At 54.6% G+C, this 27,739-nt stretch overlaps 12 protein-coding genes across 12 annotated transcripts; 7 read left to right on the top strand and 5 right to left on the bottom strand.

The window, feature by feature from the left end:
• Window positions 1-49: 49 nt before the first annotated feature.
• On the top strand, window positions 50-949 carry N7510_010247 (SSH4 family protein; the record flags this gene model as incomplete). The annotated part of the gene is made up of 1 exon (XM_056982172.1): window positions 50-949. The coding sequence occupies one exon, from the start codon at window positions 50-52 to the stop codon at window positions 947-949; it is 900 nt and encodes a 299-aa protein (XP_056830008.1).
• Window positions 950-4,087: 3,138 nt separating this feature from the next.
• N7510_010246 (glycosyltransferase family 2 protein) lies at window positions 4,088-5,913 on the top strand (the record flags this gene model as incomplete). The annotated part of the gene is made up of 4 exons (XM_056982171.1): window positions 4,088-4,125; window positions 4,175-5,044; window positions 5,283-5,574; window positions 5,800-5,913. 4 exons carry the CDS (start codon window positions 4,088-4,090, stop codon window positions 5,911-5,913), a joined length of 1,314 nt encoding a protein of 437 aa, XP_056830007.1.
• Window positions 5,914-6,834: 921 nt separating this feature from the next.
• Window positions 6,835-7,993, top strand: N7510_010245 (ATP synthase complex assembly protein ATP12; the record flags this gene model as incomplete). Its single annotated transcript, XM_056982170.1, has 2 exons — window positions 6,835-7,135; window positions 7,197-7,993. 2 exons carry the CDS (start codon window positions 6,835-6,837, stop codon window positions 7,991-7,993), a joined length of 1,098 nt encoding a protein of 365 aa, XP_056830006.1.
• A 402-nt stretch (window positions 7,994-8,395) lies between these two features.
• Window positions 8,396-12,282, top strand: N7510_010244 (OSBP family protein; the record flags this gene model as incomplete). Its single annotated transcript, XM_056982169.1, has 4 exons — window positions 8,396-9,644; window positions 9,693-11,047; window positions 11,108-11,461; window positions 11,512-12,282. The coding sequence occupies 4 exons, from the start codon at window positions 8,396-8,398 to the stop codon at window positions 12,280-12,282; spliced, it is 3,729 nt and encodes a 1,242-aa protein (XP_056830005.1).
• A 241-nt stretch (window positions 12,283-12,523) lies between these two features.
• On the top strand, window positions 12,524-14,190 carry N7510_010243 (putative mRNA processing protein (Mss51); the record flags this gene model as incomplete). The annotated part of the gene is made up of 3 exons (XM_056982168.1): window positions 12,524-13,400; window positions 13,453-14,110; window positions 14,166-14,190. The coding sequence occupies 3 exons, from the start codon at window positions 12,524-12,526 to the stop codon at window positions 14,188-14,190; spliced, it is 1,560 nt and encodes a 519-aa protein (XP_056830004.1).
• A 770-nt stretch (window positions 14,191-14,960) lies between these two features.
• N7510_010242 (putative extracellular serine-rich protein) lies at window positions 14,961-15,338 on the bottom strand (the record flags this gene model as incomplete). The annotated part of the gene is made up of 1 exon (XM_056982167.1): window positions 14,961-15,338. One exon carries the CDS (start codon window positions 15,336-15,338, stop codon window positions 14,961-14,963), a length of 378 nt encoding a protein of 125 aa, XP_056830003.1.
• Window positions 15,339-15,807: 469 nt separating this feature from the next.
• Window positions 15,808-16,611, bottom strand: N7510_010241 (uncharacterized protein; the record flags this gene model as incomplete). Its single annotated transcript, XM_056982166.1, has 1 exon — window positions 15,808-16,611. The coding sequence occupies one exon, from the start codon at window positions 16,609-16,611 to the stop codon at window positions 15,808-15,810; it is 804 nt and encodes a 267-aa protein (XP_056830002.1).
• A 636-nt stretch (window positions 16,612-17,247) lies between these two features.
• mfsA (glucose-inactivated glycerol proton symporter STL1) lies at window positions 17,248-18,870 on the bottom strand (the record flags this gene model as incomplete). Its single annotated transcript, XM_056982165.1, has 1 exon — window positions 17,248-18,870. The coding sequence occupies one exon, from the start codon at window positions 18,868-18,870 to the stop codon at window positions 17,248-17,250; it is 1,623 nt and encodes a 540-aa protein (XP_056830001.1).
• Window positions 18,871-19,920: 1,050 nt separating this feature from the next.
• N7510_010239 (uncharacterized protein) lies at window positions 19,921-20,796 on the top strand (the record flags this gene model as incomplete). Its single annotated transcript, XM_056982164.1, has 2 exons — window positions 19,921-20,051; window positions 20,247-20,796. 2 exons carry the CDS (start codon window positions 19,921-19,923, stop codon window positions 20,794-20,796), a joined length of 681 nt encoding a protein of 226 aa, XP_056830000.1.
• A 908-nt stretch (window positions 20,797-21,704) lies between these two features.
• Window positions 21,705-23,756, bottom strand: N7510_010238 (uncharacterized protein; the record flags this gene model as incomplete). The annotated part of the gene is made up of 5 exons (XM_056982163.1): window positions 21,705-22,993; window positions 23,043-23,253; window positions 23,304-23,408; window positions 23,466-23,555; window positions 23,610-23,756. The coding sequence occupies 5 exons, from the start codon at window positions 23,754-23,756 to the stop codon at window positions 21,705-21,707; spliced, it is 1,842 nt and encodes a 613-aa protein (XP_056829999.1).
• A 433-nt stretch (window positions 23,757-24,189) lies between these two features.
• N7510_010237 (DNA-directed RNA polymerase core subunit RPB10) lies at window positions 24,190-24,584 on the bottom strand (the record flags this gene model as incomplete). Its single annotated transcript, XM_056982162.1, has 4 exons — window positions 24,190-24,232; window positions 24,296-24,382; window positions 24,431-24,489; window positions 24,549-24,584. 4 exons carry the CDS (start codon window positions 24,582-24,584, stop codon window positions 24,190-24,192), a joined length of 225 nt encoding a protein of 74 aa, XP_056829998.1.
• Window positions 24,585-24,757: 173 nt separating this feature from the next.
• N7510_010236 (WD repeat protein) lies at window positions 24,758-27,585 on the top strand (the record flags this gene model as incomplete). Its single annotated transcript, XM_056982161.1, has 3 exons — window positions 24,758-25,023; window positions 25,081-25,835; window positions 25,907-27,585. 3 exons carry the CDS (start codon window positions 24,758-24,760, stop codon window positions 27,583-27,585), a joined length of 2,700 nt encoding a protein of 899 aa, XP_056829997.1.
• Between the last annotated feature and the right edge of the window lie 154 nt (window positions 27,586-27,739).

The following is a 27,739-nucleotide window of genomic DNA, read 5'->3' as shown; positions in this document are numbered from 1 at the left end:
TCCACCTATCACTAATCATAGCCACGTACCGAAATACCACTGAACCACCATGTCAGCTCCACCCAGCTACGACGAGTCCCAGGCCCAGCACAAGGCACCCCCTTATCACAACTGGCAAGAGGCCATCCCAGATACGGCGACCTTCCCCCCGCCGCCAGTGTCGGGTTACTACGCTTCAGGCACAGGAAATGCATCCAGCGACGATGCGGATCGGGCCCATGCTTTCTGTGACAACACGCCCTTGTGGAAGCCTGTGAGGCCCTCACCTGCCGTATATCGCGCGGTGCAAGAGTATGACATCCGACCTGTGCAGCCCCGCGAGCTCAGTGGGTGGGTTGTTCCCCAGCCCCTGCCGGCACGCGAATGGAAAGGAGCAACTGCAGACCGGAATCGCGACTGTGCGATTTTGACGCATCTGCCTCTCTACTTCGCCGCGGTGGACTCGCCGTTTGAGCGAGAAACAAGCAAAACCATCTATTTCGAGGTGACGCTACTTGGTCTGCGCACCGTGCCTGGTGCAGACCAGAGCGGATTTTCCATCGGCTTTGCCGCGCAGCCCTATCCCTCGTGGCGCTCCCCCGGCTGGGAACGAGGAAGTCTGGGAGTCTGCTCTGATGATGGCTGTCGCTTCGTGAATGATTCATGGGGCGGGCGAGATTTCACCACTGCGGTCAACGTCGGTGAAACCGTTGGCATCGGCATGGTGTTTACTCTGCCGGACCAGATAAGTGCTGACTCGAACGACCAAAGGAGATGCGAGGCTAAAGTGTTTTTCACTCGCGACGGACGAAGGGTAGGGGAGTGGGATCTGCATGAAGAGGTGGATGCGGAATCTGGGAGCGTCGAAGGCTTAGAAGGAGACTATGATCTGTACGGGGCCATTGGTCTGTTTGGGGGCGTTGACTTCAAGGCCTGCTTTAGCCCTGCAGGTTGGCGCTGGAACCCCTAAGGGGAAATGATGGATATTTGCATAGGGCTGAAATTGGCGCTTCTGACTGTTTGCCATACAAAATATCTCTGGCGATTTTGGTTCAAACTGCGCTGGCTTTTAAGCTCGAGTCTTTCCTCATTGATGGGGGTTTGGGGCTTTTATATCAAGAATGAATGCAAATCAATTATTGCTATATCCAACGGTCAAAAAGAGTCCTGCTAATGACTCTAACCAGCTGCACAAGCTCCTTCATCGGACGCATTCCGATTCTAGAAACGGTGGGCCCAACTGCCCCCAAAGCTGTGCGCATTAGTGCCTTCGGGGGGAAGCACGAGGTGCAGTTCCGTGATGCGTCAAACAGTTTCATCGTATGCACTGGAGGCAAGAAAGGGTAAGTGCTCATGCAATCCATAGCCAGGATGCATGAACAGGGCTTGGATGGTACATCGTAGTAGTATGTATGCAATACTACTTTTTTGACGTCATGAAGGAGGGGCCATTTGGACTTTACGGCCAGGCAAATGCTGATGATGATTAAGACGATGACTGAATAGAAGCGCAACACGAGGCTGAACCTTTCGGCAGGAATGCGAGTGAAATCCGAGCCAGTGGTGGTTTTCTGGGCAGCGCCTTGACCTACAGTAGTTGCATACCATGCGCACTGACAGATACGCTCGGGCGTCCTGGGGAACCGTGTGAGGAGAAATCAGCATCGACCGGTAGGAGCGTCGTGCTGACAAGAGGTATCCTTGCCCAGTAATGTCGCTCGCAACAGGTGTATAAGTCGCCGAGGGTTCGCCCTATTACCAGTCTCGGTAACAGATAACTAGGAACTCGCTGTTATTATTAAGTAAAGAAAAGTAAGCAAAACCGAGGAGCCCCGAGCTCGGGCATAGACCGAGCTACGACTGCAAGCCAATGCAGTAGATCCAGACAATAGTAGGCGGCGTGGCTGCAGCTAAAAGTTGGGAAAAAGCTACCGAACCCCTACGCCCAATCGAACCGGCTCATCAGCACGGCGCTCGCAGGCCGTTTCCACCAGATCGTGCCGTCTGGGCCTGTCTTGATGCGACACGGTAGGATATCACGACATCCAAGTCAGACATGGTGGAGCGGAGTTGTTTTCAGGCAGCCCAAGAGGGGGGGCCGGTCTCCGAAGATGCCCCCAGACGCCCCGATCCACCAGCGTTACTGCGCTTGTAACGCACTACCATCACGCCCCACTCACGGGAAGACGATCTGGATTGTGCTTCTGCTCGCAACACAACTTCGTGGGGGTCGGAGTGTATGTAAGCCGGTTCGAGGGCCTGGCGATGCAGCTGGAGTGGGCTTCTTTTCGTCTCATTCTACTGGGGGGATCAATCAGTCCGGGGTCCCTCATAAGTAATGGATTGCATGAGAGGGGAAGACCTGGCTTGCATCTGATCGACCGTTCGAGCTGCATGTCATCCGTCTTCCGTTCTTGACAGTTGGACGCCGTTGTCTGAGTGGCCACTCCGCCGACGGTGATATAATCACGCTTCCCCCCACTTCAAGTGCTACTTTTTTGGGAGGGGGGAGAATTTGGCCGAAGCAGATCAATGCGTTGAGGAAACTAAATCCCACAAGACACCAGGATGTAGTGGGAAAATATGGTTATTATGAGTCAGTGGAGCCGGGGCTGACCTAGTGTCCGTGCAGCCGAGAGAGATTGTGAGTACGCGTCGGTTTCACTCGAGCACTGCTCTCTCGAATAATCTGACTCTGGAGAGACGGGCACCCGACCGTCTGGGCGGAGGACACAGTCAGCCCTTGCCACAGCGGAGCAAAGTACCGGATTGCGCGGCATTATGGCGGTTGCCTGAGGGTCTTCGTATTTATGTCGTGCGGCATGGATAGGGCATCCCAATGAGGCCTTTTGCAGATGCGAGCCATGGGCAGCCCGCTAGGGCTGCCCAGCACGAGGGTCGTTAGACGCCAAAGCGACTGGCGCGCAACAGCCCCCGGCCAAGCAAGACTGGGTTGGTCATTATTCCTGGGTTTCGCCAGAAAGGAAGGAGTCTTGCACGAGACCCTGTATTCACTCCAGGGAACGTTGCCTTTTTTCCCGCCCCGTGGTAGCCCATGTTTTGTTTCATCCCGTGTCAACCCTAACGCTCCCCCCACCAGTCACGAAGTACTAACAAGGAAGTGAAAGCAACAGCGGCTGCACGGGTGTCCACGGGATATGGCGATCGTCGCTAGGATTACCGCTTTCCCCTAGGTCCTCATGCACACGACCTCTGAAGAAACAATAGAGCTAATCGGATGGTGATCGCTGATAGTTATGTATGTACTAGACATGACCAGGGCGGGCCTCTCTCTCCACGCACGCGTTTTACCCGATTACAGAGTTAGCCCGTCGATGGTACCTGCGACAGATAAGAGCGAACATGGTATTTTTGGAAATACTTTGCCATCCAGCTGATATGGTCGAGTAACTTTTGCCCCCCCTCATTTGCGTTCGCCCTCGGGCCATCGGCATCCACGTAGGCTGGAATGTATTGGGCGAACTTTATACCCTAATAATAATCCACCCCCCTCCCTCGCTACTGAAGCTGATTTTTGCTGGGGCTGATAATAATAATAATAATCAGTCATAATAATCGTTCGCAGTATTACCTATTATTACACTCATACACCACTCCACTTTGTCCATGCCATGTCACTCACTGCATGGGCCGCCGCCAATCCGTCTCCACCGTCGCCTGCCTCCATCTAGATCCAGGGTCTCTGACGCACGAGGCAAAACTACACCTGCAGCATCCTCAAAACGACAATAATCATAAATTCCCTGCATGTGCTGACTCCTACTAATACTACAAGCCCTGGTTGCCTCGCCACTTCTCTTTCCTTTATCTTTTCCTTTTCTCTCTGTTCCTGTTCTCTGGGCTGGTAGAGGAAGCATTGTCTTCTCGACATTCGTTCTCTTTCCTTCCTCTATCTCTTCCACCAGCCCATTTGCAGGACCGCCGGGCGGAGACTCCCGGCCAAGTCAAAATAAGGTGCGCAAATTTTTTTTTCTTTTCAAATTAGTACTCGGTCTGACTTGGTAGGTGGTTCAGTGGATATCCTAATTGGAAACAGAATCCCAAAAAATCCCACGGGGAGAGGGCAGTAAAAACAAACAAAAAAACCATGGCTTTTCCCTTTCTGCGGGCCTTCATCGCGCTATTGTGAGTTCTGAATACCATCGGAGTATAACGTCCGGGCTGACACCAGCAGCGTGTACCGCTATTTCCGCCTCGTCGTCAATTTGATTTCCTTCTGGACGTTTAAGCCGATTCCGCCACCGGAGAACCCGAAACTGACCTCGCAAGATGTCTCGGTAATTATTCCCTCGCTGGAGGGCTGCGGCGATGAGCTTTTCGAGACGGTCCGGACCATCCTCGACACTCAGCCGTTCGAGGTGCTGCTGGTCACCATCGAAGCCAATCGGAAGAAGGCCGAAAAGATGTTGAGTGCGATGCCAGCCTCTAAATCCCGAATCCGATTGTTCACCGTCACGCATCCCAACAAGCGCCGGCAGATGACAAGAGCCATCCCCGAAGTGCGGACGGCCATTACCATTCTGGCGGATGATGATGTGAGTTGGCCGCGGACGGTCCTGCCCTGGATCCTGGCGCCATTCGAGAAGGATGAGATGTATGGAGGCGTGGTGACCTGTCAGCGACTGCGCCGCGCCATTGCGCCGACTTTGTCGGAACGTATCTGGGGATTTCTCGGCGCTTTGTACCTGGAACGGCGCAACTTCGACTGCGGCGCCACAACTCATGTGGACGGCGGCCTGCCGTGTATGTCGGGACGGACTGTGGCCTACCGGACGAAGATCCTCCAGGACGAAGGTTTCACCTATTCCTTCACCAACGAGGAATGGTGGTGGGGCAAGTACCAACTCAATGCCGACGACGACAACTTCATTACGCGGTGGATGGTCTCGCATGGCTGGGAAACCTACATGCAGTATCACCCGGAGGCAGAGGTGCTCACCACGCTCGAAGACAACCCGCGGTTTTTGAAACAATGTGCCCGCTGGTCGCGCAGCAATTGGCGCAGCAATCTCACCAGCATGTTCCATGAAAAGCATATCTGGTAGTAAGTTTTTTCTCCCAGTTCAGCCCCAATGGATCTATCTTCCTTTCCAAGCCACGGTCTATACCACACCAGTCTCCCTGCCGCGGGCATCCCTACCCGTTGAGAGGGGCTCCGTGGAGGCGAGGGCTTGGGAGCGTGAGTGATCCGGCACGACCACAGCTTTTCCATAGATTTTCTTCCGAATGGGACCGACGTCTCGCTTCCGCCGCTCGCATGCTAACGGATTCTACCCATCTAGTCGGCAACCATGGAGTTCCTATGCCGTTCACTTGACGACCTTGTCCCCTCCGGCTCTTCTGGGCGACCTGCTGCTGGTTTGGCTGTGCCATAAGGCAACCGGCCCATGGGGAGATGTCTCCCACAGCCGGGCCATGACGGCACTGTACCTGTGGATGTTCACTAGCAAGTGGATCAAGCTGCTTGGTCACTACATCCGCTACCCGGTCGACGTGCTGCTACTGCCCGTATCGATACTGTTTGGGTATTTCCACGGCATCATCAAGGTGTACGCGGTGCTCACTCTCAATGTGGTAAGTGTCTCGTTCTACTAGTTCGCGCACGTCCCCCCGGTCCTTGTACGCTTGGATCACAATTCTCCTCCCTCGCCCTCGTGCAGCTGGACCTTTACCCACTGCGCCGGCCGATCGGTTACGTTGTGCGGCGTTGATTCGGCATTGCTCCTTTCCTGTCATCCCTCGACCAGTGCTTTCGAATCTGATGGACATCGCTGACGTGCCTTTTTGTTTTTTCCCCAGACCACATGGGGTAGCCGTGATGGTGCAGATGATTACGACGCCGAGCGCATGAAGAAAAGAACCGATCTCGACCGCATGAAGCAGCCCTATTACCCTAGTTTCCTCACCAAATAACCAATCCGACTGTCCAGAGACGATTCCTTATCCTGAGGGAAGCTTCCCCCTCCTCGTTCCTTGCCACCTGTTGTCCATGCTGTCCGGCTTGGCATGTTGACGACGCCATGCCCTAACGACAATTGCCACTTTGCTTGCAGCTCTTTCTAGATGTGCCCCGTCCAGCGCTTGATGTTCTACGCTGCTATTTATGGCTTAGCATTTGGATTTTCGTTTTTCCCCTCTCGTTTTCTGCATATTTCCCGCATCTGTCTTGTCGCCGATATATCCGGAGACGGTTCTTCACTTCTGTACCAGCTGTGTGCCCATGCTCCTTTTTCCTCTTTTTCTCTTCTCTGCACATCATGGCTGTCCAAAAAGGTGGTCGCTTTTGAGCCTTTGAGTCTTTTCTATTTGTAAATTACAAAAGCATGGGCGGATGTCGTCGTTTTGCGTCTTCCTGTTCCTTTACGCTTTGTTTTTGCTGCTGTGGTTTTGAATGTACCGAGTTCTCCGTTCTTGATCGCATTCCATTCCGTCTGATCTAGATACGTGATTGAAGGCTATTCTGCTTTTTGATTGTTTCTAATCTTCAATAATTCACCTGCCAGACGCTGATCACCGTGTCATCGTGCATGGGCTTGATGCGATTGTGCAGCGCCACTCGTACCCAACTCGGACTGTCTAAATGGGCGAGACCTTGCTAGCGTCGTAAAAACGGGCCATATTAGGTGGTAGTAACTGCCTGTTCGGGTGTTCGTACCTGCACGTAGTTTGGTGGTTGGGGCGATCGGGCCGAGACTGACGGGACTGCATCACTAATCGTCGATTTCTCTCTTCTTTCTCTCTCACACTTGGCGCACCACAAACACACATCAACCAGAACCACGACGACTTCTACAATCCTCATCCATTCACTGTTCTTGACTCCGATTATCGCACATGGCAACCCTCCCTCGCACGGCTGCATTGCCGTCGCGGCTCTTCTCGTCTGCCCGGCTCAATGTCTCGCGTTGCCGGCGCATCCATTCCTCGCCCGTAAAAGCAGCAGTTGCACACCCAGCCACGGCCCATGGCCCACCTCCGAAAGCTCCGGCGCCATCATCAGAGTTCAAGAAGCATCAATCACCACCGGAAACCTCAGAGTCCGCAGAACCAGCCGCGGAGACACCCAATCCCGTGAAGCCTACCAGCGCGCTGAAAAAACGGTTCTGGAAGGATGTTCATGTCCATGGGATGCCAGGTACGTCGTGTCTGTTGGTGTCGGGACAGTTGCACGCTAACCGACCTCTTCCCTTGTCCAGAGGAATACCAAGTTCTGCTTGACAAGCGTCCCGTACGAACGCCCACCAAAGAAGTCCTCTCCATTCCTCCCACGAAGCCTCACCTTGCACATGCGATCGCCCTCGAGTGGGATGTGATGACCTCTGCCCACCAGGCACTCAAATCTCATCTCATTCCCTTGACTTCCCTGTCTGCTCGCGCGGCCGACATTGCGCGCGAAGATGCTCAGGGCCACACCACCACCCGAGAGCAGATCATCAAGACGGCCATGCGTTACCTTGAAACCGACACACTACTATGCTGGGAGCCGGAGCGGGAAACCGGACCGACCCATCTACTAGAGAAGCAGGAGACCGGGGAACGAATTGAGACTCTACGGGAGATCCAGGTACGGGTGGCCAAGGAGATCATGAGTTTCTTGTCTACGAAGGTATGGCCGGGTCTGGATATCAAGCCCATCCTCGACAGCGACAGCATTATGCCCGTGTCGCAGCCGCGGGGGACCCGGGACAGCATTCGTATCTGGATTGCGGAGCTCTCAGCGCATGATCTGGCGGCGCTGGAGCGGGGGTTCCTCGCATCCAAGAGCTTGTTGATCGCGGTCCGGCTCTTGGTGGAGTGGAGCGAGAATTTCCGAGCGCTGCAGCGGGTTGAGAAGAAATTCGGAATCGAGGAGGCGGCCGAGGCATCGAATCTGGAGGTTAAATGGCAGACGGACATGTGGGGCGAAGTCGAGGACACGCACGATGTCGACTGGGAGGATCTGAAGCGGCAGCTGGGCAGCGTGGTGGTGCTTGTGAGCGGCGAGCGGCGATAGAGAGAGATCCTTTTAGTACTTCAAAATGTATAGTAGAACAACCGGGTCCCTACATAATATGTGGTAGGAACTGCCAAGGCGGCGATCAAGAGGACCTTTTGCCCCCCCCAAAACACTAACGCCAACCCCATTACCACTGTTTCCTCCCTTTTCTCTCTCTCCATATTTCCTCCCAAGATCAGGCGCACCGTTGGAGCATGTCTGATAAACCCGAAGGGTGAGTCCTGCTTATTGCTGTGATCCCCATCGTTCGTGCGCTGCCAGACCGAGTCCTCCCCACATCGGGCTCGAAGGTTGTCGGTCGCTTTCTCCAGTCTCCAATCACCACTTCGTGTGTCTGCGCATGGACGAACTGGCGATCGCATCTCCCTACCTTTGCCCCCCTTGCGAAGCTCTGCTGACATGCCACCGTATCCTAGCCACAAACGCTCCCGCAGCGCGTTGGCACTCGCCCTGCTCCACCGGGACAAGTCCAGGGGTGAAGATAAGGACAGTGTCGACGACGACACCGACAGCCAGTCGATCGGCTCCTTGCCCTCGAGTGGCTCCTTGAGACACATGCGCAGCGCCAGTCGCCATAGTCGTCGCAAGCAGCATAACCTCGACACCAGCCCTGCTCGCGGCTCCTCCCTAGAACCCCTCGAACACGCAACCTCCAGCCAGAGCATGGACACGATAGAAAAAGTGCCCTCGATGCCTCAGATAGAGAGTGGCAGCATGTCTCTTGACCAGTCTGTTCGCACCTTTCGGTTCTTTGAGATTCTGCGCAGCGGAGACACCACCGCAATCTCGAAAGCGATCAAGGAGACCAAAGACCCACAGGCTGCGAACGCTCTATATGGAACTACGGCTCTCCATTTGGCGCTCCAGTGTGCTGAGCCCGAGGTGGTGGAATTTGTGCTGTCTTCCGCGGACGACGAGGATATCAACGCGCGGGATCGTGATGGAAACACTCCCCTCCACCTGGCCGCTCAGTTGGGGCGTGTTCCTCTGGTGCGTGACCTGCTGAGCCGGTCTTCGGTCAACGACGCGATCATCAACTATCGCGGTCAGATGGCCCTCGATGTCGCCCGCACGCCCGAGATCTTCCAGCAGCTGCAGCTGTCTCGGTCCCTGTTCATTGATTCCAAGACACAGGAGATCCAAGCACTGATTGCCAAGCGCGACTACGAGAACCTTGAGAAGCTATTGGAAGAGCCTCGGGTGGAAGGCATTATGGATGTGAACAGCCAGGAGCTCGTGACGGATCGGACTACTCTGCAGTCGGGTGGCACTCTCCTGCACGAAGGTGCCCGAAACAAGGACGGACAACTTATCCAGATTCTACTCACCCACGGAGCGGACCCCTTCCGGCGTGATAAGAAAGGGAAGTTACCCCAAGATGTCACCAAGGATGACAAGACCAAGGCGATTCTGAAGAAATCACCAGCCGCAGTCATCGCCCAGCGAGGCATTCAGGAGAAGGCAATTCTTGGAAACAACAATGCTCAGGGCCTTGCCGGGAGAGTTTCGATGGGTGAGGCGCCGCTTGCGGGTAAAGACGCTCGGGAGATGAAGGGATATCTCAAGAAATGGACGAACTACACCAGTGGTTACAAGTTGCGCTGGTTTGTGCTGGAGGATGGCGTCCTGAGCTACTACAAGCATCAAGGTAAGCTACTTATATCCAGACCAGACGGATGATGCTGATTTGTCTCAGACGATGCCGGCTCTGCCTGTCGGGGAGCGATCAACATGAAGATTGCACGACTCAGTATGGATGCGCAGGACAAAACTCGCTTTGAAATCCTTGGCAAATCATCGGTCAAATATCACCTCAAGGCGAACCACGTGGTGGAGGCAAAGCGCTGGTTTTGGGCCTTGAACAATGCGATACAGTGGGCCAAGGACGAGGCCAAGGAGGAAGAACGGCAGCGCACGAAGAATGCGGAGGTCCTGCGTCAGGCCAAAATTGATCAATCCGAAGGACGGGCACCGGACACTGCATCTGAATCTGGTCTCACCCGTAAACCCAGTGGCAAGGGTCTAGTACCCCCGGTGCCTGGTGGTAGTGAGAGTCTCAGCATGCAGGGATCTCGCACGACGCTTGATAGAGACGAGGAGAGTGTCTATGGTGGTTCGTATGAGCAAAGCACTGCACAGCACGACGTGAACCGAGTGATCAGCCATGTGACTACGGCGCCCGATGTCGACGGTGACGACGATGACTATGGCGACTATACCTCCAGCCGAGACATGCCCGCCACCGACAAAGATGCTCTCAATATCACCGCACAATCGGCCAAGCTTCAACTGGATCTCCTGGCCAATGTGGCTGCTTCATTGCAGGCTGAGAGGTCAAAGAATCCAGACATGACGATTGCAGACCCGGCAGTCATACAGGCTCTTGGTGCGTATGAAGCAGCCGTCAGCAGTCTGAAGGGCTTAGTGCAGAATCTACTCAAGATCTCGCGAGACCGAGACTCCTACTGGCAATATCGACTCAACAGGGAGGAACACCTTCGCCTGATGTGGGAGGAAAGCATGGCCCGAGTCGCTCAGGAGCATGAAGAGTTGCAGTCAAAGATGGGCGAGTCGGAAGAGAAGCGGAAACGAACGAAGAGAGCGCTGAAAGAGGCTTTGGAGGGTGCAACAGCCAGCAGCCGCTCCATCAGCGGCGCTCCCTTCCGCCTGCCGACGGAAAGCCAGAGTGCTATGGAAAGTAGCCAACCTGATGTCCGTACTCCGGAGGCAGAGGCCGAGACAAACCAGTTGAACGAACAGACAGTTGAACCCACCGTTCACCGAAAGCCATCTATGCTCTCCCAGATTAACAATTTGTACGATTCCGAGTCTGATGGGGACGAGTTCTTCGACGCTATTGACGCCGGCGAGATCGAGGTGGAGGACCTGACCAAGGTTGGGCCAAAAGATCAGGAAGAGCCGAAGAATGAGAGTGCTGAGGTCCGTGCCATCAAATATTCTGTCGTTGAACCATCCTTCCGGGGTTACGAAGAACCCATCCGAAAGCGGCTCAAGATGGACAATGACAATCGACCCAAGATTTCTCTTTGGGTAAGTGTTTTTCGTACCGCTCAAAAATAGGCGTAAAAAGCTCACACTTGTTGTTTCTAGGGCATCCTGAAGTCTATGATCGGCAAGGACATGACGAAGATGACTCTTCCGGTCTCTTTCAACGAGCCTACTTCACTTTTGCAGCGTGTGGCCGAGGATTTGGAATATACTGACCTTCTTGATATCGCTGCCGATCGATCCGACTCGATGGAGCGTCTGGTCTATGTGGCCTCGTACGCGGCAAGTGAATATGCCTCGACGATTGGACGTGTGGCAAAACCCTTTAACCCTCTACTTGGCGAGACTTTCGAGTATGTCCGGCCCGATAAGGGCTACCGGTTCTTTGTTGAGCAGGTCAGCCATCATCCGCCCATTGGAGCTGCGTGGGCTGAATCGCCCAAATGGGATTACTGGGTAAGTGTCGATGCTAGAACTTGAGGTCCATTATACTCACAACTGCACAGGGCGAATCTTCTCTGAAATCCAAATTCTATGGCAAGTCATTCGACATTAACCTGTTAGGCACTTGGTTTCTGAAATTGCGGCCCATCACTGGCGGCGAAGAACTGTACACCTGGAAGAAGGTCACATCATCCGTCATCGGCATCATCACCGGCAACCCCACAGTGGACAACTACGGTCTGATGGAAATTAAGAACTGGACGACGGGTGAGGTGTGTTATCTTGATTTCAAGCCACGAGGCTGGAAGGCGTCCTCCGCCTACCAAGTAACTGGACGTGTTGTCGACCGGGATGGCTCTCCCAAATGGAGTATCGGCGGCCGATGGAACGACAAGATCTATGCCCGCCACACCCCGGGCTTCGAGGCGCCGGTGTCTGGTCAAGACCCGGAATCGGCCAAGACATTACTTGTCTGGCAGGCTCACGAGCGTCCTACCGGTATCCCGTTCAACTTGACACCCTTCGTGCTCACGCTCAACGCGATCACCGAGAGTCTACAGCCATGGCTTCCACCCACCGACACTCGTTTGCGTCCTGATCAACGTGCCATGGAGGACGGCGAGTACGATCTTGCCGCTAGTGAGAAGCACCGTGTGGAGGAGAAGCAACGTGCCAAGCGGAAAGAGAGAGAGACCAGCGGTGAGTTGTACAAGCCCCAATGGTTTATTCGGGCTAGGGAACCGATCACCGGAGAGGAGTACTGGGCCCACAATGGCAAGTATTGGGAATCGCGAGACAACAAGGATTGGAGCCTAGCACATGACATCTTCTGAGGGAGGTTGTTTTACTTTTTTCAGGTTGTTTATTCGTTTATTTGTACAAGATTTTTTTTCTGATGCCACACATACATATCATTGGCTTGCATCGCATCAATAATCTGAAACGTTTTTCTTCGTGGTCATGATGCAGCGTGTAAAACACCCAGTAAATATTGCCAACGATCACGTGCCCTGCAAGAAGTCCCTAACACCAAAGCCGCATCCACTTCGTTGCTCTCCCACCCGCCATTCAACCATGACAGGTGGCTATACCTGTTCCCGGTGCCTTCAGGGCCTCCGGAAGGGCGCTCAAGCCTCAAGCCATCGCATTCGTCTCTCAAACCTGCCCCATTCCCGACAAAGGTGCAGCGTCTCTCCGTCTTGGGTCCGCAGCTTTGGCTCCCAACGCAATGGACGCTCACCGGGAACAACCTTGCCAGAGCAGGGCAAGGCTATCTCCGGAACGTCAGGCACGTCCTCAAAACTCACCCCGACACCCTCGCTCGCCCAGCGCGCTGCAGCCTCCACGACAGCCGGATCCTCCGTCGATACGCGAGCCCTCCTGAAACCAAACAACCTGTTCCACTCGTTCTCCAACTCGCCCGCTCCAGGCATCCGTCAGCGTGCGGAATTCATCAAGCAGAATGCCATTTGCCCTCACCCGAGTCACGGGCAGACCCGCGCCCCCGTCTCGCCGCATGATCCGGAAGCGCGCAAAACGAGCGACAACACAAGTCTTGCCCCCGCGCACTCTCACTTCGAATGTCCCGACTGCGGTGTTCCCATTTATTGTTCTGAAGGCCATTGGATGGACGATTTCGAGGCCCATCTCGAGATCTGCGACACTATTCGCCAGATCAACGAAGATGACCACGACCTGCATTCTGGTCGATTTTTCCCCGAGTTCTCGTACCCCGGCCTGCAGGATGAGAGTTTCGTGATCAACATGACCAACTGGGATACCTTTCTCTACACGCGCGAGTTCGATGCTATCAACTCCGATCGCAGCATGCGCCAGGTCACCCGCATGCTGACCTACCCGCAAACCATTGCTAGTGTCTTGCACGAATTGAGTCCCTACAGCTTGCGCAACAATGGGCGATTGACAGCGGAGGGCCTCAAGAGTGTAACCGGTACGTCGGAAGTCTTCCCAATTTATTTTTCGCATCTGCTAAATGTGCTTAGCTCTCCGCTACTCCCTGCATCCCCCCAAATCCGGTGAAGGCACCGACATGAAGGGCCTACGGCTCAAGGCTCCTCCAGTCCGAATCTTCATCCTTGGTGCCCGTGCCGAGTCTTCTCTCCCTCGCGAAGTGTGGCTCCAGTTACAAAACATCTTCCCGCGCGCAATGCTGCACTTAGTTTTCATCGGCCCCGAGAGCATGGCCAACCGCGATTCTGAGTTCCCGCTGCCCGAGCGCACGCCTGAGAATCCCTTCGGCGCCATCGTGGAAGATCGTCTGGGCGGCCAGATGAAGATCAGCACATACGTCGACTACTTCCACACCATGTACAAGGCGCAGTACTTTCAGCCGTTCGATCCCTACCTCGACTGCATCATGCTTTTCCACCCTGGCCTGGGTCATCCTGCTAGTTCGCACGAGTGGGAGGAGACGCTGCCCCAATTGCTGGAGACTAAAGTTCCCATCTTATGCACGGGTTATACGCAGTTCGATATGGAGCGCGATATCAACTGGGTTCATGAGAAATGTGCTGGCGAGTTTGATATGCTTCTTGAGCCAGGCGAGAATATCTTCCGCAGTCTGCGCTGGGATCTGAATGACCTCGATCCTCATGATATTTCTTGCGGGAACTGGGGATTGTGGGCTTTCCGAGGAAAAAGGTATGTTTTCTTGTGCGTTGGGTCATAGAAATGCCCACTAACTAGTTGATTGCAGATACGAGGCTACTTTTAAAGAGTAGGCGCAGCCGATTGCATTCTGTATGATATGTTGGGCTCTGGACTAAGTAGATTAGTCTGTTTAGTTCTGGCGGATGCAAGCTCTCCTCCGCTCCCCTGGCGTTCTGTATGATCTAGATCAAATAACTTTTGGATTCAAGTGTTCATTCATCATCGTACGATCTACGAGGGCCCATGCAAAGGCCCGAATACATAGCCCTGGCCAGGAAAAGTTTAGACAAGTACCAATAAAAAGTGGATTAAGTTCAATCCCTAAATGTACAAATACTGGGCCGCGAGATCATGGAAAACACCTCAAAAAAATAGTCAAGGTAAAAAGCTCGTCAGTCCTACACTCGTGAGATCAAAAGATGTATGACAACCCCAAGCGCCCGCAGTGATGCGCGCATCCCTGCAGAAAGAAGAAAAAAACAGGTTCCCCGTAGTCAAAGCATATAAAACATCGTAGCTTGGGTTGGCCGGATTGAACATGGGGAAGAGAAAGGAAAAGGGTATAGACTAGGCATCAGGAAGTCGGAGAACTCGTTAAAGATCACCGTGGCCCAGGGAAAGAAGTATATCAGTAGAAACAGCAGAATATGTGAAAAAGAAGTCAAAGAAACAGTCCCCCAGTGCGGGACCAAGGGCTTGCAAAGCCATCGTGCGTACAGCCACCGATTAAGGTGGCTTCTTGTGTGTCCACCTGTCCAACGCCCAGCCTGTCAAGGAAGAGATCTTCGAGATCCACCCGCGAGATCAAATATTGACACTCTTGTCAAGTGATGAGATGCGTTTACGCCAGCACAAATCCAGCAACGGCCATCGCACCAGCAACCATAGCGCCGGACAGCTTGAGCGACGAGGCGCCGTTGGCCGCGGTGGTATGCGTCGAAGCGGGTGGCGCGGGCGCGGGGGCCGAGGGGCTGACCTTCACGGTGACGGAGCTGAGAGGGGTGCTGGACACGAGCGGAGTGCTGGTGGGCGTGTGGGTGGGCGTCGGGGTCCAGGTAGGAGTTGGGGTGCTGGTCGGGGTTGGCGTGGGCGTGTAGGTCGCAGGCCACAGAGTGAGAGTCTTGTGCTGGGCTGCTGGGGCGACTGCCTGAGCGGCCTCGGCCGCGAAGGCGACGGGCGCGATGGCCGAGAGGAAGAACAGAGCCTTGGTGAACTGCATTATGGTGGTTGTGGTAGGAAGTGATGTTGTTTGTGGTTGTGAGACGTTGTTTACTCGCCGGAATGTGGGAGAGAGACTGAGTGAGTGACTAGGGCTTCTATAGAAAAGAATGCGGGCCCAATGGGAAGTTAAAAGAATGGCACTGTTTGGAGCGAGTCCAAAGACAGGAAAAATGATGGTATATGATGGGATGGGAGAGAAGAGAAGGAGAAGTGAGAAAGAACACAGAGCGAGAGGAACAAGTGGGTTTCAGGGGGAACGAGATTGTTAGGGGCGGTGCCTAACCTGTTTGGGCTGGTGCGGCGGTAATCAGGTTACATAGTTGGTATTGAAGGTTTTAGGGAATGTTGATACTAATATGACAACTACCACTCCTGTCTGTATCATCATCATCATAGCCATGGCAATTAACAACAATCAAGCAAGGGTATCCAGCCATTAATTCATCATCCATCCCATCCGCAGTAGACTAAATACCCCACACCGCAGCGGCCACAACAGCCACCGTGACCAAATAACCGCCCAGATGCGCTGGCACCGTGGCTGCGGGCGACGCCCCGGATGCCGCCGTGGTCCCGTTGGGCAGCGTGCCATTGATATAGATGGTCGTGGTGCCATTGACATCCAACACGCGCACATTGGTCGAGTTCTCAGGCCGGTCCCCGTGGAAGAGCGAGGTGTAGTAGGTCTGATTTTGGTTGTCGCCGCAGCCACACTCGCTGTACTGTGCGCACACGCATTCCACGGGGTACGACTGGTCGTTGTACAGGTAATTGTGCGGATAAGGGTAGAGGTAGTAGCTGGCGCCGAGCGCCAGCCAGGCGCCCCCCAGGAAACCCAGTCCGGCGCCGGCCACCAGGTGAGGGCTGATGCCACCGGATGTTTTGCTGCCGGAGCGATAGGGCGTGGCTGCGCCCCCGGCATAGTAGCTACCACCACCGTACTTGGGCTGGACGCCGGAGCCGTGACTCGTGCTGCCGCCCAGGTTGCTGGACGAACTCGTGCTTCCACTGCTGCTGCTGCCCCCACGACTGCTGCCTCCACTGCTGCTGCTGCTGCTGCCGGACGAGCTCGTGCGTCCTCCACTGCTACCTCCGCTGCTAGCGTGCCCTCCGCCGCCACCACCACCACCCCGTCGCTTCTCCAGATCAATCAGATCCGAAGTCTCCGGGTTGGGGTCCGCATGACGCGCGACGAGATCATTCAGGTTGGGGATCGATAGGGACGTGACCCCGGAGAGAAGCAGGAACGCGGGTACCCAGGAAAGCTTCATACCGACCGACGAAAATATAGAGTTATAGGATGTGTCAGAATAGGCGATGAAAGAGAAACCCGGGGAAGAATGAAAGTGGTGGCTGTTGGACCCTTTTTACGAGTAATCTCGTATCCCGATTGTGGCTCAGCGGCCCCTGACAACCACTGGAACATACAACACAGCCTCTTCCGCGCTCAATATGGCCTAGTCACCCACGGGCGTCCATGGCACCGCCTCGATGAGATTCCACGGCCTTGTTCACACCGAGATTATTATTACAAGGAAGAAAGAGTTTTTATCAACACCTGTCCAGGTAAATTGATCTAGATCTAAAGGTATAATAGTTAATTAGCGAGGATGTTTTATCCAGGCTACCCAATTCCGTGCTCGCGATTGAGAGCACTCCCAACAATCATCAGACAATACAAAGCCAATAAGAAAAAGAAAAAGGTATCTGATAGGAAAAAAGGGCAGTGATTGACCACCATCACATGCCGACATAATGACCATGATCATTCAAATAGCAAGGAAATAATATAGACATGCGAGGATCGAGGCACTCGACTATCCATCAGAGTGTCTCCTGCGTTCCGTCTCCAGGATGGAACTCCGAAGCAAATCATAGCCCGGACGCAGATGACACCCCGTATGTATTTAATCAGAGGCATGCTTCTCGTCGCTATCGCCACTGCTCGTGGCGATCTCCACCTTCTCGGCTTCAGAAGCGACGTGCAGGTCCTGGATATCCAGGCCCAGCTCTTGCTGCATTTGAGCGATCTGTTCAACGGAGAGCTTGGGCAGCTCCTGCGCAACCTGGTACGGCCACTTCTTCTCGATGTGGGCCTTGGCGAAGATGATGTCAACCTCCTCCAGATCACGGCCTGCGGTCTCAACGTAGAAGAACCAAGCAAAAGGAATGGCGATAAAGTTGACCAGGGCGAAGAAGAGATAGATACCCCAGGGGCTGGCGGAAGAGAAGACGGGCGTGAACATGACCACGGCGAAGTTGGTAATCCAGTTGGTGCAAGTAGAGGCCGACGCCGCCATGGTACGGGTGCGAAGCGGGTTGATCTCGGGCGGGTAGATCCAGGGCAACGGCAGAGTCGTGAAGGCGAAGAAGACGATGAACAGGAAAATACCGACGACGGCACCCTTGGAGTTCTGCTTGTTCGCATCAATCAGGCAAGCCATGGTGATGATGAAACTGGAACCTTGACCCAGGAAACCGATCAAAAACAGGTTGCGGCGGCCCACCTTCTCGATCATGAAGAAGGAGGGGATCGTCGCCAGAGCGTAGACCGTGGCGAAAACACCGCCCAGGACCAACGAGAGCTTGCCTTCCATGTGCAGGTTCTGCTGGAAAAGCAGTGTCGAGTAGTAGATGGCGGCGTTGCAGCCCGTGAACTGCTGGAAGAACTGGCCGGAGCAACCGATCATCATACGCTGGAATTCCTGAGTCTTGCCGAAGGTGAACAGCTGCTTCCAGCTGGCCTTGTTGCCCTCGGTGGCCTTGAGATCAGCCTTCATCAGGTTGAAATCCGCGAGCACATCCTCGGCGTCGGGCTGGCTATCGTTGAGCATGGCCAGCACCTCACAGGCCTCCTTGTCATGGCCTCGCATGACAAACCAGCGCGGGGACTCGGGCAACATGAGAGCGCCGACGCTCACCATGATGGCGAAGACAATCTGGAAGGCGACCGGGAAGCGCCACTGGGCCGATGTGTTCACGTACGAGAGACCGAAATCGATCCAGTAGGCGACGAAGGTGCCGACGGCGATGATGGCACCCTCGAAACAGACGAGGAACCCACGGTTGTGAGCCTTAGAGCACTCGGACTGCCAGACGGGAATGGTGGCCGTATCCATACCGTTTCCGACACCGGAAATGACACGGCCGATGACGAACTGGCCTAGACCCCACTGGGGGCCGAAAGCAGCGGAGGAGATCACGGTACCGAGAATCATTAGGAGGCCACCGGCCACCAGCAAAGGCGTACGGCCAATGCGTTCGCCGTAGGTGAGGGTGAAGATGGCACCAAAGAAACAACCCAGCTCATAACAGGAGGTCACTGCACCGCGGAGGACTGAGACATGGGAGAGGAGGGTCGGGTCGGAAGGCGTGGCCAGCGGCGGGAACTCCTTAGTGAACATGGGACCCGAGATGATACCAGACATCAAGCCTTGATCATAACCGAAGAGGGAGAAGCCTACGACGGAGGTGAAGGTGATGGCGAGACGGAGCTTGCGGCCCCGCAAGCCGGATGCGTTTGTCCACATGTTGGACGGTTGATAACCTTGACCACTCTACCCAGGAGGGACAAGAAGGATAAAAGAGGGAAAAGATATAACACAAAAGGGTGTGGGGTGACACCTTTTGTACTATGTATTAGGTATGAGAGAAAGGAAAGTAGGGGATGCAACGTCAACAGTATCCGGGGGAGGGCAGCATCCCCCTCCTTTATAGATCTCGCAACCCAACCAACCCCGGCGAAAGAGAAAAAAAGAAAAGAAAAAAAATGCAACCACTTCCACATGCGAGTGGAGATCGCCCCCCCGAACCAAGGCGCTGAAAATTCCGGGACTACTGTAGTGGGGCGTGGCGGAGACGGCAGGATTGAGTGGGATAGTGATTGGTGCAAGGGACGGGTTACTAGCCTCTTTGAGGGAATCTATAGGAGTACGAGGACTAATCGTGGTGGTAGTGAATAATATCATCGTTCGTTATTCGAATATTTCAAAGCACAGTGAAAAGAGAATACAGTTGGTCTGTATAGATCGAGGCCTAGGTAGAAGACAGTCCGCGCAGTGAAGGAAGTGCGGGTGCCCCGGACTGCTCCCCGTCCCGGCCGAGTTGCCTGTTTTTCCCCTTGGCCCCCCCCCCCGGCCATCTCCCCCGGCTGACCTACGCTCCCCGGCTTTTCTCCGTTCCCGCACTCGCCTTCCTTCCCGATACAATGAACAGGTACATACTTCATTGTTCTTTGCATCCTTCCCGATTGATTATTCTTAGAACTTCCCTCCCCCTCCTCCCGGCCCTCTCTCAGGGTTCGTGACCTGTCATCCTCTGCGCCCGGCCGATAATAGAATCGGGGGGTCTCCGCCCCTCTTATTTCACTGCGTGGAGCCTCATGAGCCGCCGACGACTCAAACGCCAGCGTTGTGACCCCCAAGTGACGACGCTGGAGCCGCGTGGCGGCATACCTTCTACGTCCGACCAGCGTCATTCGCTGCCGAACTCCTAAAGCAGCCGCTTGGCACGCAATAGTGGGTCGCTACGGTGGGTCGGTGGGAGTCCCTGAGGTTAAGGCGTGTGTGGCGTGACGACCCATGGTGCATGCCGTACTTTCCTCTTGCGGCTCCGACCAGTGCCCGGCAAAGGAAAGTATGCCGCCTTCGGACCAAAAGCCACAGCCGCTGCTCATCGGAAGTCAATCTCATCTGGTGCCACGGTGGCGGCGGTGCGCTGCGACAGGGCGCAACACATCACGGATCGCAGCAGTGGGATGATTGATCCTCAGTGGCCGATATTCTTCCTAGTCTCGCTTGCCCTACCTGGAACGAAAAAGACCAACAGAACGCACAACTTTCCTGGTGATGATCCACCAGCCCGGTGGAGCTCACGGGCCAAAGCGATGTCGTAGATGGCTTGGGAGTCCCACGAATCACCCCACCGGGATTGATGCCCCTGGTCAGCCCTCCCAGGGCAGGCCGGGTTGTTCCGATGGCCGACTGCGACCGGTCCGACGTGGACAGTCCTCTTCAACGCCGTGGCCCATAGAAGGTAGGTTGACCCGGAGGTGTCCGAGCCACTCTCCACGACATGCCGAGGCGGCCCCGAGGGGTTGCCAATGCAGGATGGCGTCGGCGGCGGCGGGCATGCCCAATCTTTTCGCTGGGCCAGCGGATTCTAAATCCCGACACCTAGGGCCGCTTCGGAGTGGCTCGCTGTTCGACGAGGCCGTGGAGCCCCACCACTTTGCCCGCTACCCCTTCTCCGGCCTCCAGATTCTCCCCTCATTTTTTCCTCTGACTACTGCTTCGACCGTCGTCATCGGCGTCCGGAAGGCGGCTACACCAGTTGCCATCCGAGAACCCCTCGACCACTCACGTTGGAGTGCTTTTGAAGAAGAAAAAGAAAATTCCACTAGTTTGCCACTACGGCTCCTTCTGCAAACGAACTCTCAAGCGTTTAACTCTAATTAAACAGGCACGATGCCGCAGGGTTACCAAGTGGAGTTTTGATTATGAAAGAAAAAATCGGGCAAAAAAAGTCCATCCCCTGGCGCGGTCTTGGCCAACGTCAGCAGTCTGTGTCTGCGACGACCTCGCCCAGGTGGATAACCATCGCATCCAAGGATAACAGAGTGGATGAAACCGAGCTCACTTCGCGTGGCCTGTCCTAACGATGCTTTTTTTTCGGACCCAACCGCCGTCCTCTGGAAGAGGTAGTAAGTATGTGCAAGGGGCCAGAGCGGAAATTCCTGCGCCGGTTTGTGAACACCAATTTGTCTCGGGAGCCTTGCACGGGTTGAGGTCGGTTCCTCTCGATGCTCCAGAATTGGGGGTTGGTTTGAGTTACTACAAGAGGCGTACTGTACTATGTACTGTAGTTAACTAGTAGATCGTGCACGTCTGTCTGTCTGTGCATGGCATGCCGGCAGAAGAAGCTTTCTAGAAAACCCCAGAAGCCGATCTTGAGATTATTCAAGAAGTGTACATACCTATGTCCTCTTGTTCTGAGAGATCGTCAGGGGCAGCAGAGAATAGAGGGTGTCTCTATATCCACCACTCTCCACTCCCACGCGACCATCAGAAAATGAGAATTTCAGCACATACCACTTGGTCGACATGGGAGGGTAATAAGATACTCCGGACAAGGGCAACCAGCCATGGTTGGCGCTGATTGAATTATTTTTATTATTTCGTGCACATAGTTACAGCCTCCGAACCGATGGAGCCATGTTAGATTATTGTTTCCGCGGTGGACCCCCTTCATTAGCCGAGGCGAGATAGCGTGAGAGACAGTTTCAACCCACTCTTGTGCCCTGAGGCCATTATTATTATGTACGAGTATAATGTGAGTTGGCCCGTCCTTCTACAATGGTCCGGCGTTAGGTTTGGATTATGACCCCTTTGCGCCCCATCGCTTCTTCCATGTGAAAGCCGAAGACCAGTCGATACAGGTCGCGCAGCCACGAATACTGCCCGCCGTGCACCATCGCTTGACATGCATGTGCGACGTCGACCGCGCTGACCCGGGCTTGTTGGCCGGCCGTGCGGAATGCGGGATCAAAGGTCACCAGCTTACGGTAGTTCTTCAGCAATGCGGTTTGCCAGGGCGCCGCCCCGAACGCATCGGACGAAAGAGACTTGACAAAGGCCGAGAGGTTCTGCGTGCCGCCCCGTTGATAGCCACTATTTATGGCGGCTTTGGTGATCAGGATTTTGAGTCGTATGAAATTGGGGTCCTCGGACACGGTAGTCACCGTGTTTGAGGACGATGCTGTCTGCCCAGACGATCGTGACTTCTCTGAGATGCTCGACGCGTTGGAGGACCATTTGGCATGCGCGCTGTGTCCGCTGCCATGCCCCAGCACAAGGATATTTGGTACCGGCGCCTCATCCGGGGAGATCGTTGCCATATCCTCGAATATGGTCGTGGGAGTCTCGGGGTTGCCCGCTTGGCCCAAGGGGTCATCTACAAAGTCCATCTCCGACTGGGTCGCTTGATGGAATGCCTGAGTGAACGTTGTCTGGCTGGGCCGCGGGGTCCCTCGATCAGAATTGCGCAGATTGTGGAGCGTCCATCCCTCGCGGAAGATGTCGCAGAGCTCCCAGCATGCTTGCACCGCAGACCCGAGCAGATCTTCATCAAGGGGTTTGCCCTCTCGTTTGCTCTGGCGGATGCTAAACAGCATCTCCGCTAGGGTCCAACACGCGCTGAGGAGGGAGTCGGTTTCGGTTAGTCGGGTTCGTTGTTTCATGAGTCGATGGCACAAGGTAATGTAAAAATCCAACGTTCTTTCTCGAAACGCGTCGGGCAGATTGCGGTCGTGCGTATTATAAAGGTGATTATTGAGCTCAAAGCTCACGCGCAAGACCGAGTCCGCCAGGTCACTATCGCGGACTCGAACTTCAAATAACGCTTGACAGAAGTCTCGGCACAGGTCCAGGGTGGGATTCACCTGCGATGCATAATCATCGTCACGCGTGTCGTATAGTTTCTGGCACAACCGCCAACATGATCGCCACGCATCCTCTTGCATGTCGTCCTCATGAGACTTGAGCAGTCGTTCTCGATTGATATAACTTAAACTAGCCAGCGTATTGCAAAGTGTCCAGCATTCGGCGAGGGCCGTCCTTAACGCATTGATTTCGGCTTCTTTCCCGGTAAAATTGCCTAGCGAACGGTCAGATTCGTTGTCCTGCTGTAGTCGCAACTTGCGCACCTTCGGGTATATCTTCAAACTGGGTCAGTAACGGGGAGAGCCTGCCGCATCCGGGGGATCGCATACCTTCCAGGCTGCTTGAACGAGTACGTCGCCCGGCTTCTTCAAACTCATGTCTTGTTTGGGCCCGAGGCGTCGCGCGGTCCGACCAATCTTTGGCGGCAGTGATCGTCGTTGTGAGCGGCGGCGGCGACACCGGACTGCAGCCATACTAAAACCGGTCAGTAGACTGCGGTGTGTTTGTGGGATGAGACGACGCACCCGCCTGGGCGTATCCGTGACCGTCGTCGAGCCAGTCAGACCTGAGCTTGGTAACTGTTCTTCCTCCTCGTCGGCCGCACCCGCCGGCTCAACCTGCATCTTGGTCTAGAGTAGAAGGGGCTCTGGTAAGCAATGTCCCATATTCGTTGCTGAGGGTCTTACGAAGTCGCCAAATCCCGGCGGAGCATGAATCACCGACTGGGGCGGCTCATCGTCGTCCGATCTATTGTGAGACGTAGGCGAGGTTCGAATCTAGTATTTCCTTTGTCAGAGACGGACCGAGGGCCAGCTGGTGCGTGCACATACGGTCAACTCTGGCTGGGCATTCTCGCTACTCTTCGTTTCCAGAGCTCCATTGACCGCGCCATTTGACGACGACTCTGAAGTGGCGAGAGTGTCGATCGACGACTCGACGCGATAGGACACGACGGGCGGCGGGGACTGGACGGCCATCCTACTCGGGGATGGGGGGAGGAAGGATGAGAGAGAGGAAGACAGAAAGCTGAGCTGACTGCCTCCTTCCCCGCTTAACAGCTCAGACCACCTATCACTACCTAGGCACCTAGGTAGACTATGTTGATCGAGAAAGATAATAAATGTATTGGCAATGGGGAACAATAATCATGATTAGGCGCCGGGGCGTGACGAGCAATGCATTCGGGCCACTCAGCGCCCGCGCGGTGAGCCCCCGGACTATGCCGCTTAGGGCATCACGGCGCTTGTTCAGTACACCACATCCTGCCCAACGCCAGATCCAACGCCGAAGTAATGCATGGATGGACGGACCTGTCCATCCCGACAATGTTGTCTTGTTGCTCCTCCACTCACGATTGGCCAGGTCAGACCCTAGGGCTCTATCAAGGAAAAGTCCGGCGATCGTGGAGGATTATACGGGGGCTTTGGCCCGATCCTTCTCGGCGGAGTTGTACCTATGCAGGAGATGATGAGTGTGGTGCTCGGACAGGACTGCGTCAACGACTAGCTAGACTCACCGCAGGAGCTTCTCGATCAGATCAACGTGGGTCATGATCATCCGCCGACAACAGTAGCGGCGGCAGCCGAGTTGGTCCATAGCATCGCTGAGCACGTTAGAAGAGACCAGACAGAATGGGGCTTGGAATATTCACCCATCGGGGACTCCATCATCCAGCAGCTGCAAGTAGCGCTCCCACAGGTCGCCGACGACCTAGGGCGTGAGTTAGTGGCTGGTGAGTGAATCTCTCAAGGAGGACTAGTTCATCATACCTTGCCACAGGAGAAGCAGCGGACGGGAATGATCATGCTGAACGAGGGTTTGAGTCGATTTTGAATGATGGAAGAGGGAGATGCTTTTTTTACCCTCGCCCGATCACGGGTCCTGCTTATGTAATATTTCTCGGTTCTGCCGCCTGAATCCGCCTCCAAGAGGAAAAAAAAGTCTACGGGAAAGGCTTCATGTAGTTGTCGCAACAAAGATGGCGGGCTCTGCACGGAAACAGAAACGCTCTCGGCTCAGCGATGCCGCCTCTGAAAAAACTCCCACTCCCAATGAGGACCGTGTCAAGCGACGTCGGTTCTCTGAGAACTCCGTCTCGATCGACAAGTCCGGCAGCCAGGCGCAAGACGTGCCTGCCGTCCAGTCATCGGATCCTCAACCCAAGAAGACACAGCCATGGCTGTTTACTCGTCCGGTGGGTGGACGCTACACAAACCTGGACCCTCTGGTGACCCCCGATGAGGCGTGAGTGATGCCTTTCTGGGCTGTTCTTGAGCATGCTGCTAACCACCTCGGCCACAGTTATCTCTTTGTCGGGCTCGAAACCGCTGTTCAGGTCTATACAACCGCTACCTCGCGCTTGTTGCGTACTCTGCAAGTGGAAGCCGGCCACAAGGTCATTGGGTTCCGAATCTGTCCGGTCGACCCTGAGCATCTTTATATCTTCACATCCTCTGGTTTCGTGACCAAGTGGCATTGGCAGTCTGGGAAACGGCTGGCGCGTTGGGGCACCGACTGTCTGGCCATCGCGGGTGACTTGATTGTGAACGAACGCGCCGATCACTCTGATATCTTGTTCTTCTCCTTGCAGCAGAAGGAAGGAAAGCGACAGATCGTGGTGAATACTCTGGGTGATGGAAAGCTTCAGGGCGCGGTTGTGATGCAGACCGCCAAGAGAATCAGTGCCTTCACAGTTGCTCGAGAGGGTCGAGTCATCGTTGCGGTAGATGGCCATAATCTGATTATGGGCACCACCACGAGCTTGGATCTTGAGAGCATCCAGTCTGTACAATATACTTGGAAAGAGGCGAGTCTTCCGGTGCATGCGAAATGCTTCCATTTGCGGGACAGTGCGCCAGAAGCCCAAAACACACTTCATGGCTCTAATCCGCTCGACCTCGCCGTGGGAGAAAGTGGTGGTTCCATTTTGATCTACCAAGATGTTCTCAATACACTTTTTGGCCAGGAGAGCGGCCGCGATGCGGAAAAGAAATCAGTTGTTCGGAAATTGCATTGGCATCGGGGTCCTGTTAATGCTGTGCGCTGGTCAAAAGATGGTATGTGTACTCATACTCATTGGTATTGAGAGAACCGTTCTTTTCTTCGTTTTGCTAACCATCCCTTTCAGGTAACTATATCATGTCGGGGGGAGAAGAGTCGGTCATGGTCCTATGGCAATTGGATACGGGCCGCAAGCAATTCCTGCCTCACCTCTCCTCGCCAGTTTGCAACATTGTGGTCTCCCCAGACGGCGATTCCTACGTGGTGAAACTGGCAGACAACTCGGTCATGGTTTTGTCGGCCCGAGAACTTCAGCCTTCTGCCACCATTACCGGACTGCAGCTGTGTCCGGAGCCGTCTTCAACCATTTCGCCGGTTGCTGCTGCGCTACATCCGCAACGCCCAGAACAATTGCTTGTTGCTGTCCCAGCATCCCATCAATCTTCCCAACATGATTCTCAGCCGGCAAGTCGCGCCGTGCTCCAGACCTACGACATCCGCTCCAATTGCCATATTTCGCGTCAGGCTTTGACGCGAACTAACGCCACCACTCTAAGCATTGGGCCAGAAGGGTCTCCAATATTGGCACCAGATGTCAGATATCTCGATGTCGCGCATGATGGCAAGTGGTTAGCGACTACCGATACCTGGACTCCTCGTTCTCAAGACACCGAGGCCGTCGATTCCAATGTCTCAGGCGTTGCTTCCGCTAAGCTTTGTCGCTCGGAGGTGTTTTTGAAATTCTGGAAGTGGAGCGCTTCCTCTGATACCTGGGAATTGGTCACACGCGTGGATGGACCCCATTTCACTGACTGTCGCCACTCCGCCCTGTTGGGACTTGTGTCCCGTCCGGGTGCTCATGAGTTTGCGACTATCGGTGAAGATGCCTTTGTTCGTTTCTGGTGCCCTACTGCCAGACATCGCAGTGGCTTGAAGACAAACGATGAATCCCATGTGCAACTAGATACATGGAAGTGCCGCGGTCTCATTGACTTGAAGGGTTTCCTTAGTGGCGCCCAAACCACATCTCTTGACACGGCTTGCCTCGCTTTCTCGGAGGATGGGTCTGTTCTTGCCATCTGTCTTTCGGCAGAATCCGCTGCGACTGGCGGTCTTGTCCTTCTGATCGATGTGCGAACTTGTACGGTACAGTACCGAAGAACTGGGGCTTTCCATGGCGAGCCCTGTGCGATGAGCTTCCTGGGTAAATATCTGATCATTTCTTCCACTCACTCGGTAACTGTATGGGATACAGTCGACGATATTGTCAGGGTCATTCAGTCATCAGAATCGGCTGGTGCCTCCGCCTCCGGAAACCCCCAGCTCCTCGCCGTGAACCCTCGCAATCAGACCTTTGCAGTTGCAGCTCGGGGAGCCGATGGTTCTTCGGGTGATTCAAGCAAGAAACGGCGCAAGAATCGATCTCACATGCGCATCTACGATGTCCCGTCCTTCCAATTGATATTCCAGGAACATTTACGAAACCGTCCACTCGCATTGCTTTCGGATGTCTCTTCTGGCGACTACATTGTCATCGATGCGGCAGCTCATGTGCAGCGCTTAGGCTGCGAGGAAACAACAGCCCAGAAAAGTGCCCAGCCTCGGGATTCATCCCATCATCTCAATGCTGGATTGACGAGCCTTTTCAGTCGGGGACATGAGCGCAATTTCGCACAACCTGCCGTCCTGGATACTTCATCACAGGCCAAGGGGCTGGAAAGTGTATTTGGGAGCACGCCCTCGTTCTCTCTACCTGCCATGAGCGTTCTCTTTAGGAACGTGGTTCAGTCTTTCGGCGCCAAGTGAAATTCTGCTGCTTCTAGCAGTTATGAAACCTCCCTTTCATGTACCATGATCCTACAAAAGTGGTTATCCCTATTCCCGGCATCATTGTACATAGTATTGGCAGGAGTGATGTACAAAAGATGTCTATAATCTCTCGGGGGTGTGGAACATGTTT

This window comes from Penicillium lagena, assembly GCF_028827675.1.
Source record: "Penicillium lagena strain IBT 129212 chromosome Unknown utg000007l_segment0_segment0, whole genome shotgun sequence".
NCBI lineage: Eukaryota > Fungi > Ascomycota > Eurotiomycetes > Eurotiales > Aspergillaceae > Penicillium > Penicillium lagena.
Note: the sequence above shows the minus strand (reverse complement) of the source record. Positions and strands in the feature narration are given on the sequence as shown.